The sequence below is a fragment of the Littorina saxatilis genome, linkage group LG2, assembly GCF_037325665.1.
Source record: "Littorina saxatilis isolate snail1 linkage group LG2, US_GU_Lsax_2.0, whole genome shotgun sequence".
NCBI classification, from domain to species: domain Eukaryota; kingdom Metazoa; phylum Mollusca; class Gastropoda; order Littorinimorpha; family Littorinidae; genus Littorina; species Littorina saxatilis.
In genome coordinates, this window is record NC_090246.1 from 65,170,778 (window position 1) to 65,187,514 (window position 16,737).

Sequence of the window (16,737 nt, forward strand, 5' to 3'; positions counted from 1 at the left end):
ATGTTGCTATGTATTGGTGTGATGATTTTTAGACGGTAGGCAAAAGAAATGGAAATAATGAGAAAGAAAAGAAACAGAAAGCAATTTAGACAATCGCATCATGGATCTATCCACAAAAAAGTATAAGTTGCTCAAAACTACATCTGAAATCTCTCGAATTCTGGTCAAACAGCTGTCCTGAAATGTATTAAAAATTGAATGAACAAAAATGAAAGTGAGGGGAGAACAGAGAACATTGGAGAACGTGATCAAATCAAAGGGTTGTCCTGGGTTGCGTGTTCGTGGAATAAATACGTAAGACAATGACGAAAAGATTATTACCTGCTGCATTCTGGCGGCATTGCTGATGACTATCGGCTGCATAGTGTAGAAGAGAGGGCGCTGGTTGACAGGACTTTGCTGACTGCTGACGTCATTGGGGATGGCGCGGCTGTACACGTAAGGCTTCACCTCCATCTTCATCACAGGCATATCCGACTGAAAACAAAATGACATGTGTTCATAGATGTACACAATCAGCAGAGCGGAAGTTTTCAAATGAAACATGTCGTGAAGAGCGATGACAATATAGTTCTTAGAATTTCTCTTTTTAGATTTTTGTTGAAGACTTTTGACCTTATTTAGATGTTACATGTAATTTTATTATATTATAGATGATAGCACTGTGGGTTAGGGTAAGTGGTATTATTATAGTAGGTGTGCTTCTATATATATATACGACTTGTGTCTGTGTGTGTGTCTGTGTATCTGTGTGTGTGTCTGTGTATCTGTGTATTCGCCATGCACGGCCAAAGTTCTCGATGGATCTGCTTCAAATTTGGTGGGCTTATTCAGAGAGACCCCGGACACAACCTCATCGATGAGATATTTCAACACGTGCTCTCAGCGCGCAGCGCTGAACCGATTTTGGTTCCACCTCAGCTATTTTGGTTCCACCTCAGCTACCCGGGCCCCCATACCGACACACCAAAGCCAAAGTTCTCGGTGGATCTTTTTCAAATTTGAACACCGTATTCAGCTGCACCCCGGACACAATATCATCGATGAGATATTTCAACACGTGCTCTCAGCGCGCAGCGCTGAACCGAATTTGGTTTTTGTGTTCATTTCACCATTATAAGTAACTCTTCCTTATCTTCTCATCTTCTCCATGTTTTCAGCGTTTACCTCCCTTCCTTCGTATGGTGCACTTTTGTATGAAGGGGGCATCTTCGGATATTCCCCGTTCTGTTTCTATTTTTAGAAGGTCACCGCAGTGTCCAGAACGTAAATTGGACCCGTAAATTATCCTCACTGTAAAAGTGCAAAGGTCGAATCAATTTATAGCCACGCGAAAAATACACTGTCATCCATCTCTCTATAGATACGGCTTCTCTGTGTTTGTGTGTGTGTGTGTGTGTCTCTATGTGAGACCTGTGCATTGTTCAGTTCTGTTTGTGATGTGGTCTGGCGGCTTTTGTGTAATTTTGTGTACTGGCCTTCCTTTGAGAAGCCATAACAGTTCAAAAGGGCTTAGAGATAAGCTCTAACTTGCTCAGTCCTGTTTGAGTGGAGTTCGCCTCCAAAGGTGATTAACACGATTACATTCGTCGACAAGGATGGGACTCGATATGGTCAGGAATGGCATTATGGCCACTGAATCATTTTCGTGCTGTTCCCATTCCACGAATCTGGGAGGGACCTAAGCTTGGCGGGTCCAGTGTTCGGACCCGGCGAAGCCGGCGTACGGCTCTAAGTACTTCTTCCCGGCGAAGCTGGCTACCCGGCGAAGCGGGTATTCATTCTAGTGTTATAATATGTGAACCAATGTGTTTAATGTGTTTCAGTGAATGTCCAACCAACTCTTATGAAATGTTCAAGTTATAACCGTTTACAGGCAGGCTGGGTGTGTCAAAGAAAACGTTCCATTTTAATTTATCATTTTGATGGACTATAAAGTGTTATTATTGTTATTATTATTTTCTTAATTTCAAAGTTGTTCTCATTACTTAATTATCAAATTGATGAGAAATCCGGGTCGTTTCCTCCCTTTAGATAGCTAAGCATCAACACGAATCGCACCACCGTGAAAAAATGCGGCAACATTGCTGGAGTGATAGGAACGGTTCCGGCAATTTGAAAAAAAAGTTTTGGCGGTTTTCCGTTCGCCGACACCAAACGGCATTGCACGTCAACGAAGGTGATACAGTAGAGCACTTACATTGACGGGAGGAGACAGGGAGGTGGTCAGGCGACTGGTACGCAGGTCGATGGTAGCGTTGGCCTTAAAGGGAGCATTAACTTCCACCAAGCCGTGGACCAGAGTGCCCGCCTGGAAGATGTAGCTGTCTACTGAAACCTTGATAATCGAGGCGGTCACGATCCTGTAGGAAATATAATTGATTTGTTGAAGGTTTGTGCAAGAAATATTACATAATATTTACAAGAAATTCGCAAGTTCATATATCAACATGTGATTAGTCGCGTACGTCACTCACGATCCTGTGCTGAAAACAAGACTGAATTTATCATTGTTTTAACACCAAGGAAAATGGGCGTGACGTTTGTAAAAAGAATCTTGAATTTTGATTACTAAGATAGGTCCGTCGTCGCTGCATGTTCGAATGTGGTCATCGATCTGGCCCATCACAGCTTTAACCATTTTGCGACGAGGAAACAAAACCGAATTTGTATCCTTCGTGAAAACGTGAAATAAACAACGACGACGATTAATTTCTAATTGCAACAGCGTGCGGTGCCTTTCTGGCATTTCCTTTTCCACAGACTGGGTACAGAACGACTTACAAATCACATGACATATTCCCACGTAAACAAGGGTCGAGTCAGTCTCTTAATCTCCCAAAATGTATCATACACACACAAATGACGCCAGATAACCTACCAACAGACAAGTACAAGTCATCCTTTCGGCTAGGACGCGGACACAACTGCCACACCTTCCACATGTGCCGGTCACATAGCCATATCGCATACTTGTCAAGCTCTTGTGGACTCTCACCATACGATTTTGCTCACAAAACCATAAGTTTGGACCAAAAAGCATAAGACAACGTGCAACACTGCAAAAGTCGTTAGATTAATCACCACAAGAACTGAACACATGCACACATACACACACAAAAACAAGAAATCAGCCTTATTTCACAGAATTAAAAAAACAAAACAATTCTCAACACTGAACTGCACTGTTTTATGTAATTGTGAAATGCAAAGCATGTTTGAATGTAAATTGTACCGAGAATCACCTAAATTGTACAAAGACAGCACACGTCCAACCAGACACACATTCACACCCCTCACAAAAATGTCACCAGAATGCACAAAAACACCACATGATAGTAAAGGCACAAGACAAGTGTGTTGTAACAATATTCATTCATTGAGCACAGTGATTCAATCATGAATGGAAACCCCCACCACAATGTGCAAAAGAGATCATTTTAGCCAAACAGAACATGTAAAACACACAAGTTACAAGCCAGAAACTCATGTGTGTCTCAACAATCAAGGAAAAATACCAGATCAACAAAAATATGACATGTGAAAGCTTTAGTTTGAGGTCGCGCATGTTCTAAAAACAAGTCGTATATAATTATGATCGGTTGTGACAAACATGATCCGGTGTCAACTTTCGCTCTCTACCTCTTCGAAAATGCATCACAACGCCCTTATTTTTTATGTATATGGCTTCACACTTGGTACAACGTGAGAAAATACTGTGTAGATACTAGAACAACAAAAGTATGACATATAAATGCTTTAGTTTGAGGTCGCGCGTGTTTTAAAAACAAGTCCGACATGATCGGATGTGGCAGAAATCTGGCTCCTTTCACTTTCGATCGCGAGCTCATCGAACATGCATCACAACTCCCTTAGTTTCATTTCTATGGCTTAAAACTTCGCACAACGTGAGAAAATACCTTGAAGATACCGAGAACAACAACAATAGTTCATGAAACTGCCTTAATTTGAGGTCGCGTGTGGTCAAGCGTGGTCGCACAGTACTCGGTCAGATCGCGTTGACGGTGTGCACATGCGCGTTGCCTTGTACTTCCGCCGGATCAGTTACCGCGAGATTTTATAGCTGTTACTTTGTTCTCGGACGAACCTTAGCGATCTTTTTTTTTATTTGACCAAATTGTTTTGTAAAAACCGTAAGATCTTCAGCATACGCCGTAAGACGTGAAAAACATCAAAATTCTGTAAGAATTACGCGAACAACATAAGACTTGACAGGTATGATATCGGTTGAAGGGATCTTAAAACCCAAGAACCAACTAGCTCCCTACACAAACTACAGCTGTGGAAGTAGCAAACCAGTGGTGCCCTAATCTTCACAACCAGGGTACATCTGTGGTCATCAGATACATGGTCAACGGACATCCCACTGTAAACCCAGCTATACGGATGCCAGCTGGAACTTCGGAAAACGGCCCACTTCATCTTGCTAAGCTGCCTGGCACCCAACTGCACACCCAGCTAAACAGATACGAGCAGAAACGTCGGAAAACTCCACAACCAGAATACATCTGTATGGTCAACGGGTACACCCCACAGTACACCCAGCTATACATATGCCATCAGCAACTTTGAAAAACAGCCCACTTCATCTTGATCACCAGCCTGCCAGTGTGATCCCATGCAAACGACAAGAAGAAGAAGATAATTAACAGCATTGCACTCACTGGGGGTTAAGGTAGAGCCCAGCCTTCAGGTGGGTGGGAGCTCTGAAGCCTCTCGTGTCTCTGTAGACGCTGGCGTCAACACCGGCGGTGAAGCTTCCCTTAATCTTGGCACTGTAGCTCAGGGCAAATTGCAAGTTGACGGGGAAGCCGGCTTCCGTAGGCAGCTCCATGTGGAACTGACCAACGCTGCCGGAGGTCTTCTGAGAGAAGTGGATGCCAGCATTCATTTTTTTCTCATTGATGTCGGCTTCCACTATGTCTGTTAACAGCAAAAACACACGTGTAACTAAGTACATAATTTTATACACTGCAGTCTATTATATAGTCTGTAAATTATAAATATTGGATTTCTTGCTCTTCGGCCTTGAATCACTTCATTAGTGTCTGCGTTTGTGATGAACACATTTGGAACAGAAACGACCCTTTACATATGTATGCATCATTTCTTTCTCATTGTATCGAAGAAAACTGTCATTTGGTTCAACCACAAGCATAGATTCATGCTAAATATGCTCTATCCCATTTGTGTTGTGTTAGATCAGCTACTTGTTTCTCCCTCTACCCCTACACCCCCACCTTGCACAGCAATGATTGGCAGACACTTACTGAGGTTGACGAGGTTTTGCAGAATTGAGCTCAGATCCCAAAAGCGCACGACTTTGTTTTTCAACTGCAAGTTGAGGTAGCTCCTCACAGGTGGGATTTCACGAGTCTTGATACTCAGCTATAAATAAAAACCAAATGTACTGCATAATATGACAATCAAAACCCTCCGTCAAAGAACAAGGACTGATTCTTCATAATTCGCACTCACTGGTTTTGTTATTATTTACATCGCCAATATTTCCCAATATGTTTTTTAAATCCACAGTGTAAGTCCTTCAAAATATACGAAAATTGGGTTTTAAATTGTATGCGTCTTTAAATTGGTAGCAGATCTAAAAAAAAAGCAACGTTTTAAGTTGAGGGGATAGGGATATGGAACGCCAGATACGCCATGTCCCCGAGGAATTCCTCGCAGAATTCCCCGCGGACTTTCGAGCTATTCTCGTCGTTGATTGGTCAGAAATTCCGCCCGGACTTTTAATGTCCTCGCGCAATTCCTCGAGAAATTCCGCGAGGAATTCCGCCCGGACTTTCGAGCTATTCTCTACTCACTAAAAACATGGAATGGGAATTTACCGGACACTCATATGTAATTGCTCTGAAATCAAGGGCGATCACTCACATTTTATTACAGGCAGAATGTTAAATGAAACAGAAAAATACAGATTTTAGACACATCTGTACGCAATTTTGCTCGATATACGGGCATCTACTTCTTTAGATACGTACTGAAATCAGCAACTGTCCTGCTTCCTTTGCAGACATGAATTGAGTTGTTGTTGTTGTTGTTGTTGTTGTTGTTGTTGTTGTTGTTTTTGTTGTTGTCAGAGATGTATTTTCTGGTTTATTTTTGGCTGGTATAGCATTTTATTCAAGTAAGGTATATTTGTCTCTCGACGTACACGCCTTGTCAGACCTTTTTTTTTACTTAAAAGAGCGTAAAGATCGTGTGTGTGTGTATGTGTGTGTGTGCGCGATTATGATACACGCTCACAGAAAAAAAGGATAGTAAACAAATCAAACCGATGCACAAACGGTCAGAATCTCTGTGTTCAGTCAGTCAAAACCCTTTATTTGAATCAAGGGAAACAACTCATGTATGGCATTCCGTTTGTCAACTAATTATTTGGATACTTTTTCATGTTTTTTTTCACCAGTTTTAGATAAATAATCATTATTTAGAAGCTCATGTGCTAAATAAGTAATTGTTTATAAACAATGTAAAAAAAATCTAAATATTTTTTTGTTTACGTAAACCATTCATTGTTTACCTAAACAATTCATTGTTTACGTAAATAATTCATTCTTTACGTAAATAATTCATTGTTTACGTAAATAATGTATTGTTTACACAAATAATCACTTATTTCACAAAATAATATTTTTTGGGTGGATAAAGTGAGCAGTTGCTAAATAAATCAGTGTTTACCTATATGATGCATTATTTAGCAGATTCGCTAAATAATGAAAACTGCTTTCCCTAAACAATTCATTGTTTAGGGAAAGCAGTTTTCATTATTTAGGGGAATCAAGAATTGACTTCTAAGCTTCATTTTTACATTTAGTCAAGTTTTGACTAAATGTTTTAACATAGAAGGGGGAATCGAGACGAGGGTCGTGGTGTATGTGTGTGTGTGCGTGCGTGCGTGCGTGTGTGTGTGTGTGTGTGTGTGTGTGTGTGTGTGTGTGTGTGTGTGTGTGTGTGTCTGTCTGTCTGTGTGTGTGTGTAGAGCGATTCAGACTAAACTACTGGGCCGATCTTTATGAAATTTGACATGAAAGTTCCTGGGTATGATATCCCCGGACGTTTTTTTCATTTTTTCGATAAATACCTTTGATGACGTCATATCCGGCTTTTTGAAAAAGTTGAGGCGGCACTGTCACACCCTCATTTTTCCATTTAATTGATTGAAATTTTAGCAAAGCAATCTTCGACAAAGGCCGGACTTTGGTATTGCATTTCAGCTTGGTGGCTTAAAACCTAATGAGTGAGTTTGGTCATTAAAAATCGGAAACTTGTAATTAAAATTATTTTTTTATTAAACGATCCAAAAGCAATTTCATCTTATTCTTCGTCATTTTCTGATTCCAAAAACATATACATATGTTATATTTGGATTAAAAACAAGCTCTGAAAATTAAAAATATAAAAATTATGATCAAAATTAAATTTCTGAAATCGTTTTAAAAACTATATCATCTTATTCTGTGTCGGTTCCTGATTCCAAAAACATATAGATATGATATGTTTGGATTAAAAACACCCTCAGAAAGTTAAAACGAAGAGATGTACAGTAAAGCGTGCTATGAAGCACAGCGCAATCGCTACTGCGCTAAACAGGCTCGTCACTTACACTGCCTTTTGCACTAGCGGCGGACTACGTTCAGTTTCATTCTGTGAGTTCCACAGCTTGACTAAATGTAGTAATTTCGCCTTACGCGACTTGTTTTTCTTTGTGTATATACTATAATTCAATACAAGGTATCTCCAAACATTATTTATCAGAAAATGTTCGTAAATTTGTTTATTTTACAAGCTGAAATTGCGAATCCTAGAAACCCCTAAGTAATGGAAAATGTGTTGGCTAAGCAATTCATTGTTTACGTAAATAATTCCGCCCGCTTGAACCTCAGAAACCAAATGTGCCTCCAGACACACAGATCCCTTAGACGGCCGAGGCTGTGGCCTCTAAGGTTCTCTTGTACCAAACCGCCTCCTGACTCTGCATCAGATTGCTTGCGCTGGCATCTGCTTACATAGACCCACATTAAGTCACCACCGAGTGGTAGACACAGACGACATTTGGTAGCACTGACTGCCAGCTTCACGGTAATGCGTACCCATAGCGCGGCTCTGCATGGGTGGGAATGTTCTGAGCAAAACACTATGTGTTACTCCATACCCCCCGCCCTCCATGGAACTTCTTGACCCCAACAAATTGGGGGGGGGGGGGGGGAGTTTGCCCAGTCGGTAGAGGCGCTGGCTTTAAAACCGGTTGTTACTATCAGCGTGGGTTCAACCCCCAAGTTCGGCGCGGGATGTGTGTCCCAGAGTCAACTTTGTGCAGACTCTCCTCGGTGTCCGAACACCCCCGTGTGCACGCATGCGCACGATAAAGATCCCAGGGTCACAGCGAAAGCCTCAGGCCTTGGAAACACGAATACATGCATGCAAAAATATGAAGCCCGGGTGTCCGTTCGGCCAACAGCCAAAAAAGTAACCATTTCAGCACTGACCCAAGGCGACCCAACCCGGTCCCTAGCCCATTTCAGGTCTCCTCTAGCAGCCGGCAGCCAGCTGTCTACATCCCCCCCCCCCCCGCATTTTTATTTTTTATTTTCATACAAAGCCGGTTTTTCCCGTGTAACATGCCCCTAATGGCTTTGCCGTGAGGGCGTAAAACTTTCATTTTCTCTCACTACAAGGCTTGTCACTCACCTTCGAGTCTTCTGTGTTCTTGGAGTCGCTTCCTGGGGAAAAATATTGTTCAAGACGGTTTGCCTCTTCCTACAGTCTGTGTAAGGACAAATAAATACAGTTGAATGATTGTTTGAACTGTATGTACCTTTAATTTTCAGCTTCCGTCCGCTGCAGGTTGTTTTTAACCATCATTTGGACGAATCTTCGTTTGCGAGCCGCTAATATCCACTTTGCGTCAAATCATGCATCCGCACCGAATATGCATACCAGCGCTCCTTGGTTAATAACAGGATATTCGATGATTATTTTCTTTGGTCGACTGAAATCGTCTGCATCGGTTCCGTTCGTGCAACGAAGAGTGGCAACGATATGGCAGAGGCCAACGTTATCCAAGCTGCTCTTGGGGGTCATACTTTTTTTTGTTAGGTCAAGCCGGCACAGGAAAGTCTACTTTAGTTAAAACATTAAAATGTCAACTGGAACAAACAGGAAAAACAGTCCGCATCACGGCAACAACAGGTATTGCAGCCAGTCAGCTGAGCGGCACCACAATCCACACATTCGCTGGGATTATGGATGGCCGTTTTAGCGACAAAGATATCATTAGTCGTGTCATGCATGATGCAGATTGCGAATAACACTAACAACAGCAACAGCGATAACATACAAAAACACATGCATCAACACACTATATCTACTTATAATTTTGAAAAAATATTGTTTACTTTCAGCTAATTTTATAAAACGAAACAATTTAGTTTTTCGCTCGTTTCTTGTTCATTCATAAATTCAGTACTTACCAAAAAAATAACGTTTTCCTCATTTTGAATGAAGTGGCAAACGGTTCTTCACTAATACCGAAAGTGAAAACTCCCGTGGGTAGCTTCCCTTTGCTGCACAATATTTACATATGTTTTAGACCAATGAGCGCTGGTATGCATATTCGGTGCGGATGCATGATTTGACGCAAAGTGGATATTAGCGGCTCGCAAACGAAGATTTGTCCAAATGATGGTTAAAAACAACCTGCAGCGGACGGAAGCTGAAAATTAAAGGTACATACAGTTCAAACAATCATTCAACTGTATTTATTTGACCTTAGACAGACTGTAGGAAGAGGCAAACCGTCTTGAACAATATTTTTCCCCAGGAAGCGACTCCAAGAACACAGAAGACTCGAAGGTGAGTGACATACCTTGTAGTCTTTCTGTGATAGTAGTAGTCCAGTGGACGATACCTTCCGCCTGTGATCCGACTCTCTTCCAATCCCACTGTTCTGATTTCTCTATCTAAACCTCCGTGCAAAACGAGTGCCGAACGTTTGCGATAAAAGTCTGGGCGGAATTGCGCGAGGACATTTTAACCTCTATCCGATTCTATTCCGTTCCAACTTTGTTTTAAATTTCTCAATCTAAAACTCCGGGTAGAAAGTGCCGAACTCATACGAACGTTCCCGATAAAAGTCCTGGCGGAATTACGCGAGGACATTTGAACCAATCAAAGACGAGTATAGCTCGAAAGTCCTCGCGGAATTCCTCGCGGAATTCCTCGAGGATATCCTCGAAGAATTGCGCGAGGACATTAAAAGTCCGGGCGGAATTTTTGACCAATCAACGACGAGAATAGCTCGAAAGTCCGCGCGGAATTCCGCGAGGAATTCCGCGGGGGCATGGCGTATCTGGCGTTCCATAATACTGTTTTCTTTTCGCATCCTTTCTAAATCTAAAATTAAGTTTATCTTGGCCCGCTGAGCTGATTGCATTTCCACTTAATTGGACAGAAGTGCAAGACGGAAGTGAATACCTTCTTGAAGATATCTGCGATCATCGACTTGGCATCGGTGGCTCTCTTTGGCCTCTTCAAGAGATCGAAGACAGAGTTGCGGTTCGTGAAGAATCCCTTAGGGCCCATCAGCTGCTTAAACACTTGTTCAATACCTTCCGTCTGCAGCGAGATCTGAAACAATGGACGGTTCAGATAAAACTTTCAACACATATATATATACTAGAGGAATACCCGGCTTCGCCGGGGTGAATCGCGAGACAGAGACAGACAGCGTGGCGGTTCACCACAATCACCTTTGAAGGCGAAGTCCTCTCAAACGGGATTGAGAATTTTAGAGCTTATTTCTAAGCCCTATATTATCTGCTATGGCTTCTCAAATGCCAGAACATACAGACAGACAAAAGCCGCCAGACCCCATCACAAACAGAACTCTACAATCCACAGGTGTTGCCTCCACACACACACACACACACACACACACACACACACACACACACACACACACACACACACACACACACACACACAGAAGCCGTATATATCTATCTATATATATATAAATATATAGAGATAGATGACAGTGGATTTTTCGATAAATAGATTCGACCTTTGCACTTTTACAGTGAGGACAACTTACGGGTACATGCAAGGAAAGCCCACAACTTCTAAGGCGAACAACTCTGCAGAGTCTGCTGTGAAGGGCGACGGTAGTCTCCCTGTCACACTCGACCCCCTTTGAATGAACTGTGTCCCCAAAGTTCCGAACCATGGACCCGCCAAGCTTAGGTCATTCCACCTGGGAGGGAACAGCACGAAAATGATTCAGTGGCCTGAACATTTCATGTCGAGTCCCATCGCTGTCGACGACGCCAAATGTAACCGAGTGCCGAAACACCACAATCACCTTTAAAGGCGAAGTCCACTCAAACGGGATTGAGAATAACAGTTATGTCTTGTCAAAGGAAGGCCTGAACATACAGACACACCAAATCCGCCAGACCACATCACAAACAGAACTCTACAATCCACAGGCGTTGCCCACACACACACACACACACACTTTCTTTATTTCTTTATTTGGTGTTTAACGTCGTTTTCAACCATTCAAGGTTATATCGCGACGGGGAAAGGGGGAAGATGGGATAGGGGAAAGGGGGGAGATGGGATAGAGCCACTTGTTAAGTGTTTCTTGTTCACAAAAGCACTAATCAAAAAATTGCTCCAGGGGCTTGCAACGTAGTACAATATATGACCTTACTGGGAGAATGCAAGTTTCCAGTACAAAGGACTTAACATTTCTTACATACTGCTTGACTAAAATCTTTACAAACATTGACTATATTCTATACAAGAAACACTTAACAAGGGTAAAAGGAGAAACAGAACCGTTAGTCGCCTCTTACGACATGCTGGGTAGCATCGGGTAAATTCTTTCTCGTCCCAACCAATATGGGACTCCCCCTAACCCGCGGGGGGTACACACACACACACACACACACACACACACACACACGCACACACACACACACACACACACACACACACACACACACACACACACACACACACACACACACACACAGAGAGAAGCCGTATATATATATATGTATATCTCTATCTATAAATATATAGAGATAGATGACAGTGTATTTTTCGCGTGGCTATAAATTGATTCGACCTTTTCACTTTTACAGTAAGGACAACTTACGGGTGCAAGGAAAGCGTTCTGGACAGTGCAGTGACATTCTAAAAATAGTAACGTAGTAACGGGAATATGGATTGACGCCACACGAAGGAAGGGAGATAAACGCTGAAAACACTGGAGAAGATAAGGAAGAGTTACTGGGAATGGATCCAGAGAAAAACCAAAATCGGTTCAGCGCTGCGCGCTGAGGGCACGTGTTGAAATATCTCATCGACCAGGTTGTGTTCGGGGTGTACCTGAATATGGCCACCAAATTTGAAAAAGATCCATCGAGAACTTTGGCCGTGCATCGCGGACACACACACACACACACACACACACACACACACACACACACACACACACACACACACACACACACACACACACAAGTCTTATATATATATATAGATATGTTACAGTCAATTCTCAAAACCAGGAAATTAAACAAATCCCTGAAAATGCCAGGACATTTGGAAATTTCCTAATTTCAAGGGGAAGGAAATTTGCAAATTTGCTGAAACACATTTGAAAGGAAACAAGTTCTTTGTTGGCTGATATGATTGGTACATCGTAAAGAAAGTTAACGAACAAAGCAAAGCAATAACACACACCGAAGAATCAATGTACTTGCACGTCATGTTCTCACTGTTTGGCATTGATCCAAAATTTGAAGCTCTTTCTTTGCCAAAAAAGTGAAGCATTCGAAATGCATGTTTAGCAAGTTTTGCAAGAACAGTTACTTGTTAGTATCCATAACATTAGTTGAATGATTTGCAAAATGCAGGCAAAAAATACACACAAATACTTTGATTGTTGTTGTTTCTTGTACCTCCATATATTCAAAAGAACAACTTAGACACAGTAAATTGTTGTCTGTGCGTGCGATGAAATTAAATTGTACATTAATCTTGTGTTGACTGAGTAGCTAGCCGATAAAAGAGTATTTTATCTATCGATAGGCTATATCATCATTTGTTACTCAGAGAGAAGACATTAAAGACAGGGACTTCTGTCCGTCCTGGTTTCCCTTAGATTGCTTACTTGTGCCGTGTTTATGTCCTCCTTATGTACATTATTTGAAGAAACATGCACATGGGTTACAATCAAAACTAAAGGGAGATATGAACAGAAAGACGCAATATGGGTGGTCACATGTGTCTTTGAGTTGCAGCTGACCATGCTTTCGGAATACAAAAATGCATCTTAACAGACTAAAACATCAAGAACAGCTGGACGTTTCTATTGAACTGAAATCTACTTTAAGCCTACGTGTACCGTCAGTTTTTATTGCTGACATTTCCACCATCACCACCACCACCACCAACATCAACACCAACACCGCCAACAACAGCAATCACCACCAGCATCATCATCACCATTATCCTTCTCTATATATATAAAATAAAATGCCAACCTGCATAGCCTTGCCGAACAAGGTGCTGTAGACGCCCGCCTCCAAAGCTGTGACAAAGTCCGGAGTCTTGACCAGGCTGTACTCAGCGGTCATTCCAGCGCCACTGCCGATGTCCATTTGCATGAGTTTGTGGTGGGAGTCTTGCAGTCCCAGATGGACGGGCCGGAAGAAGGGCATGGCCAAGCGGACGTAGGCAGCCACCTGGCGATAGGGGCCGAAGGTGCTGGTGGCCATGGCGTTGAGCGATGACCACACGTAGGTGGACAGCTGAAATGAAGAACAAACCGTCGTCGTTCAGGAATGTTGGCGTAATTCGATTCTTGGAGATTTTGATTTGTGTGTGTTTTAGACTAAGTAAATCATTCTCTTTGAGAAATAGTATTTAAAATACGATGTACAATACATGATTTTCATTTAAACAAAATATTTCTATCCATACCAGGTACAAATACAATTTCATAATACAAATAATTAGTGTTGGCCTTGTTCTTAAAAGCTGTATAAAACGAGTTACGCCAAAATTCCATGACGACGTCGAAACGTTCGCTGATTCATTCTGAGCCAAGAGCACTTCCATGTAAAGAGTCTCTAGTGACTTACTAGATATCAATGTTCATAATATGATTATATGACGATCTTAAAGCTTTCTGAATACAAATGCGTGCCGTCGGTTTTGGAACGGACAGATCTGCGTATACATGTCATGAATCTTACTAAATCAAAATAAAATAAATAAATCATATGACTGTGTTCACGATGTATGGCTAAAAAGAGCGTGTCACCAGATTTGGAACAAAAAAATCCACGTATACATGTCATAAGTGTCTGCGTTTCGGATGAACACAAATGGCCAACAAATGCGTGTCACCAGGTTTGGAACGAACAGATCTGCGTATACATGTCATGACCGGCACGGTTGGCCTAGTGGTAAGGCGTCCGCCCCGTGATCAGGAGGTCGTGGGTTCGAACCCCGGCCGGGTCATACCTAAGACTTTAAAATTGGCAATCTAGTGGCTGCTCCGCCTGGCGTCTGGCATTATGGGGTTAGTGCTAGGACTGGTTGGTCCGGTGTCAGAATATTGTGACTGGGTGAGACATGAAGCCTGTGCTGCGACTTCTGTCTTGTGTGTGGCGCACGTTATATGTCAAAGCAGCACCGCCCTGATATGGCCCTTCGTGGTCGGCTGGGCGTTAGCAAACAAACAAACAATCAAACATACATGTCATGAATGATATGACTGTGTTTTAAGCTTTATAGCTAAAAAAAAGAAAAAGAAAAAAAGCGTGTCACCAGGTTTGGAATGAATAAATCCAGGTATACATGTCATAAATGAAGCTTGCACTGCTGGAATCGCTGTACAGCAAACTAATGTTGGATTCATTTTCACCTAAGTATGTGACCTTTCACCACGGAATGAGTCGCATGTCACCTCGCACGGTTCTGCGCTAGGCTTAATATAAGTCCGGGTGGTGTCTGGTAACAGTGTGAGGGTAACCTTAGTCACAGGCTTATAACTCGAACAGTTTTCGCTCTTTTCTAAAACGGTTTTCACCACTGGATAGAGCATAAAAAAAACTCTTTAGGAAAATGTACAAACTTGAAAATCATGCAAAGGTGACATGCGACTCATTCCGTGGTGGAGGGTCACATATTACAATTGCTGCCACATTAAACAGTGCAGGGACATTTAAAGGGAGTTCACCTTCAGCCATCATCTTGAGTTGTTTATATCGACAATACACACGTGTACCAAACAAAGTGATAAACAAAAACTAAATAACAAGATGACTGTGAGTGAAAACAAAGTTGAAAAACAAAAGAAATCGGCACTCACCAACACAAAGACAACACAGTCAAAGACAACAATGGAAATACAACAAAACAGAACAAGAACAAAAAATAAACAGGCACACCAAAAGCGAACGGCCGGAACCATAGTTCATGTTCCTTTCCAACTCCAACGATGAGAACCGAGTATCTCTCTCACCTGTCTGTCTTGTTCGTAGCGGATGCTGCTAGCAAGGCGGAGGAGGGTCTGAGCAGGAGCACGGACGTTGATGAGAGAACGGAAAGCCTGGATACGCACTGAGGGAAGCTCACTGGGGTTTTTCAGCACTTCTTCTAAGATGCTGACCACCTTCAAAAGGAAAAGGTTAGATAAAGACGGTTTGTGGTTTGCAGAACATATTCAGTTACTGAACGATCAACGTACACACACACACACACACACACACACACACACACACACACACACACACGCACACACACACATACACACACACACACACATATATATGCCACTCCATCGCCGCCCCCTCGCCCCCCCAGCCCACACCCCGCAAAAAGACACACGGAAAAACCCCAATATCATAAGTCTATGAATTATATTAAGCATACAATACAAATATTTCAAAAAGAAAGTAGGAGCCGACACAACATCTGGCTGGTTTAAACCTTATGTGATCTAGTGTCCGAGAATTAACAGCGAATGACATTATGTCATCTTATTATTTCCTTCTTCTCAGACGTATTTTGCAGATTTTAAAGTCATATTGTTTTGTCATTAGGAAACGATCGCTCCTTATCACATCAACAACGCATTGCTAATCGAAAAGAAAAGTACGATGATCTTGTGTCTAGGAATTCAATGCGAATGACATTATGTCATTTCTGATTTACTTATTCATAGACGCATTATTTTAAGTAAACAATAACAAGTTCTGTTCAGATATAAAAACAAGTCGCGTAAGGCGAAATTACTACATTTAGTCAAGCTGTGGAACTCACAGAATGAAACTGAACGCACTGCATTTTTTCACAATGACCGTAGTCCGCCGCTCGTACAAAAGGCAGTGAAATTGACGAGCCTGTTTAGCGCGGTAGTGGTTGCGCTGTGCTGCATAGCACTCTTTTCTGTACCTCTCTTCGCTTTAACTTTCTGAGCGTGTTTTTAATCCAAACATATCATATCTATATGTTTTTTGGAATCAGGAACCGACAAGGAATAAGATTAAATTGTTTTTAAATCGATTTCGGAAATTTAATTTTAATCATAATTTTTATATTTTTAATTTTCAGAGCTTGTTTTTAATCCGAATATAACATGTTTTTGGAATCAGAAAATGATGAAGAATAAGA

General features: G+C 41.9%; 1 protein-coding gene across 1 annotated transcript in view; it reads right to left on the reverse strand.

The window, feature by feature from the left end:
- The window catches only part of LOC138959547 (uncharacterized), a 61,147-nt gene that overhangs the window by 23,622 nt on the left and 20,788 nt on the right, over positions 1 to 16,737 (reverse strand). The window contains exons 14-20 of the mRNA XM_070331068.1: positions 15,587 to 15,736; positions 13,599 to 13,865; positions 10,516 to 10,668; positions 5,292 to 5,409; positions 4,686 to 4,944; positions 2,201 to 2,363; positions 322 to 477 (exon numbers count right to left, since the gene is read on the reverse strand). Coding sequence (XP_070187169.1) covers positions 322 to 477; positions 2,201 to 2,363; positions 4,686 to 4,944; positions 5,292 to 5,409; positions 10,516 to 10,668; positions 13,599 to 13,865; positions 15,587 to 15,736 — 1,266 coding nt within the window. The remainder of the gene's footprint in view (positions 1 to 321; positions 478 to 2,200; positions 2,364 to 4,685; positions 4,945 to 5,291; positions 5,410 to 10,515; positions 10,669 to 13,598; positions 13,866 to 15,586; positions 15,737 to 16,737) is intronic.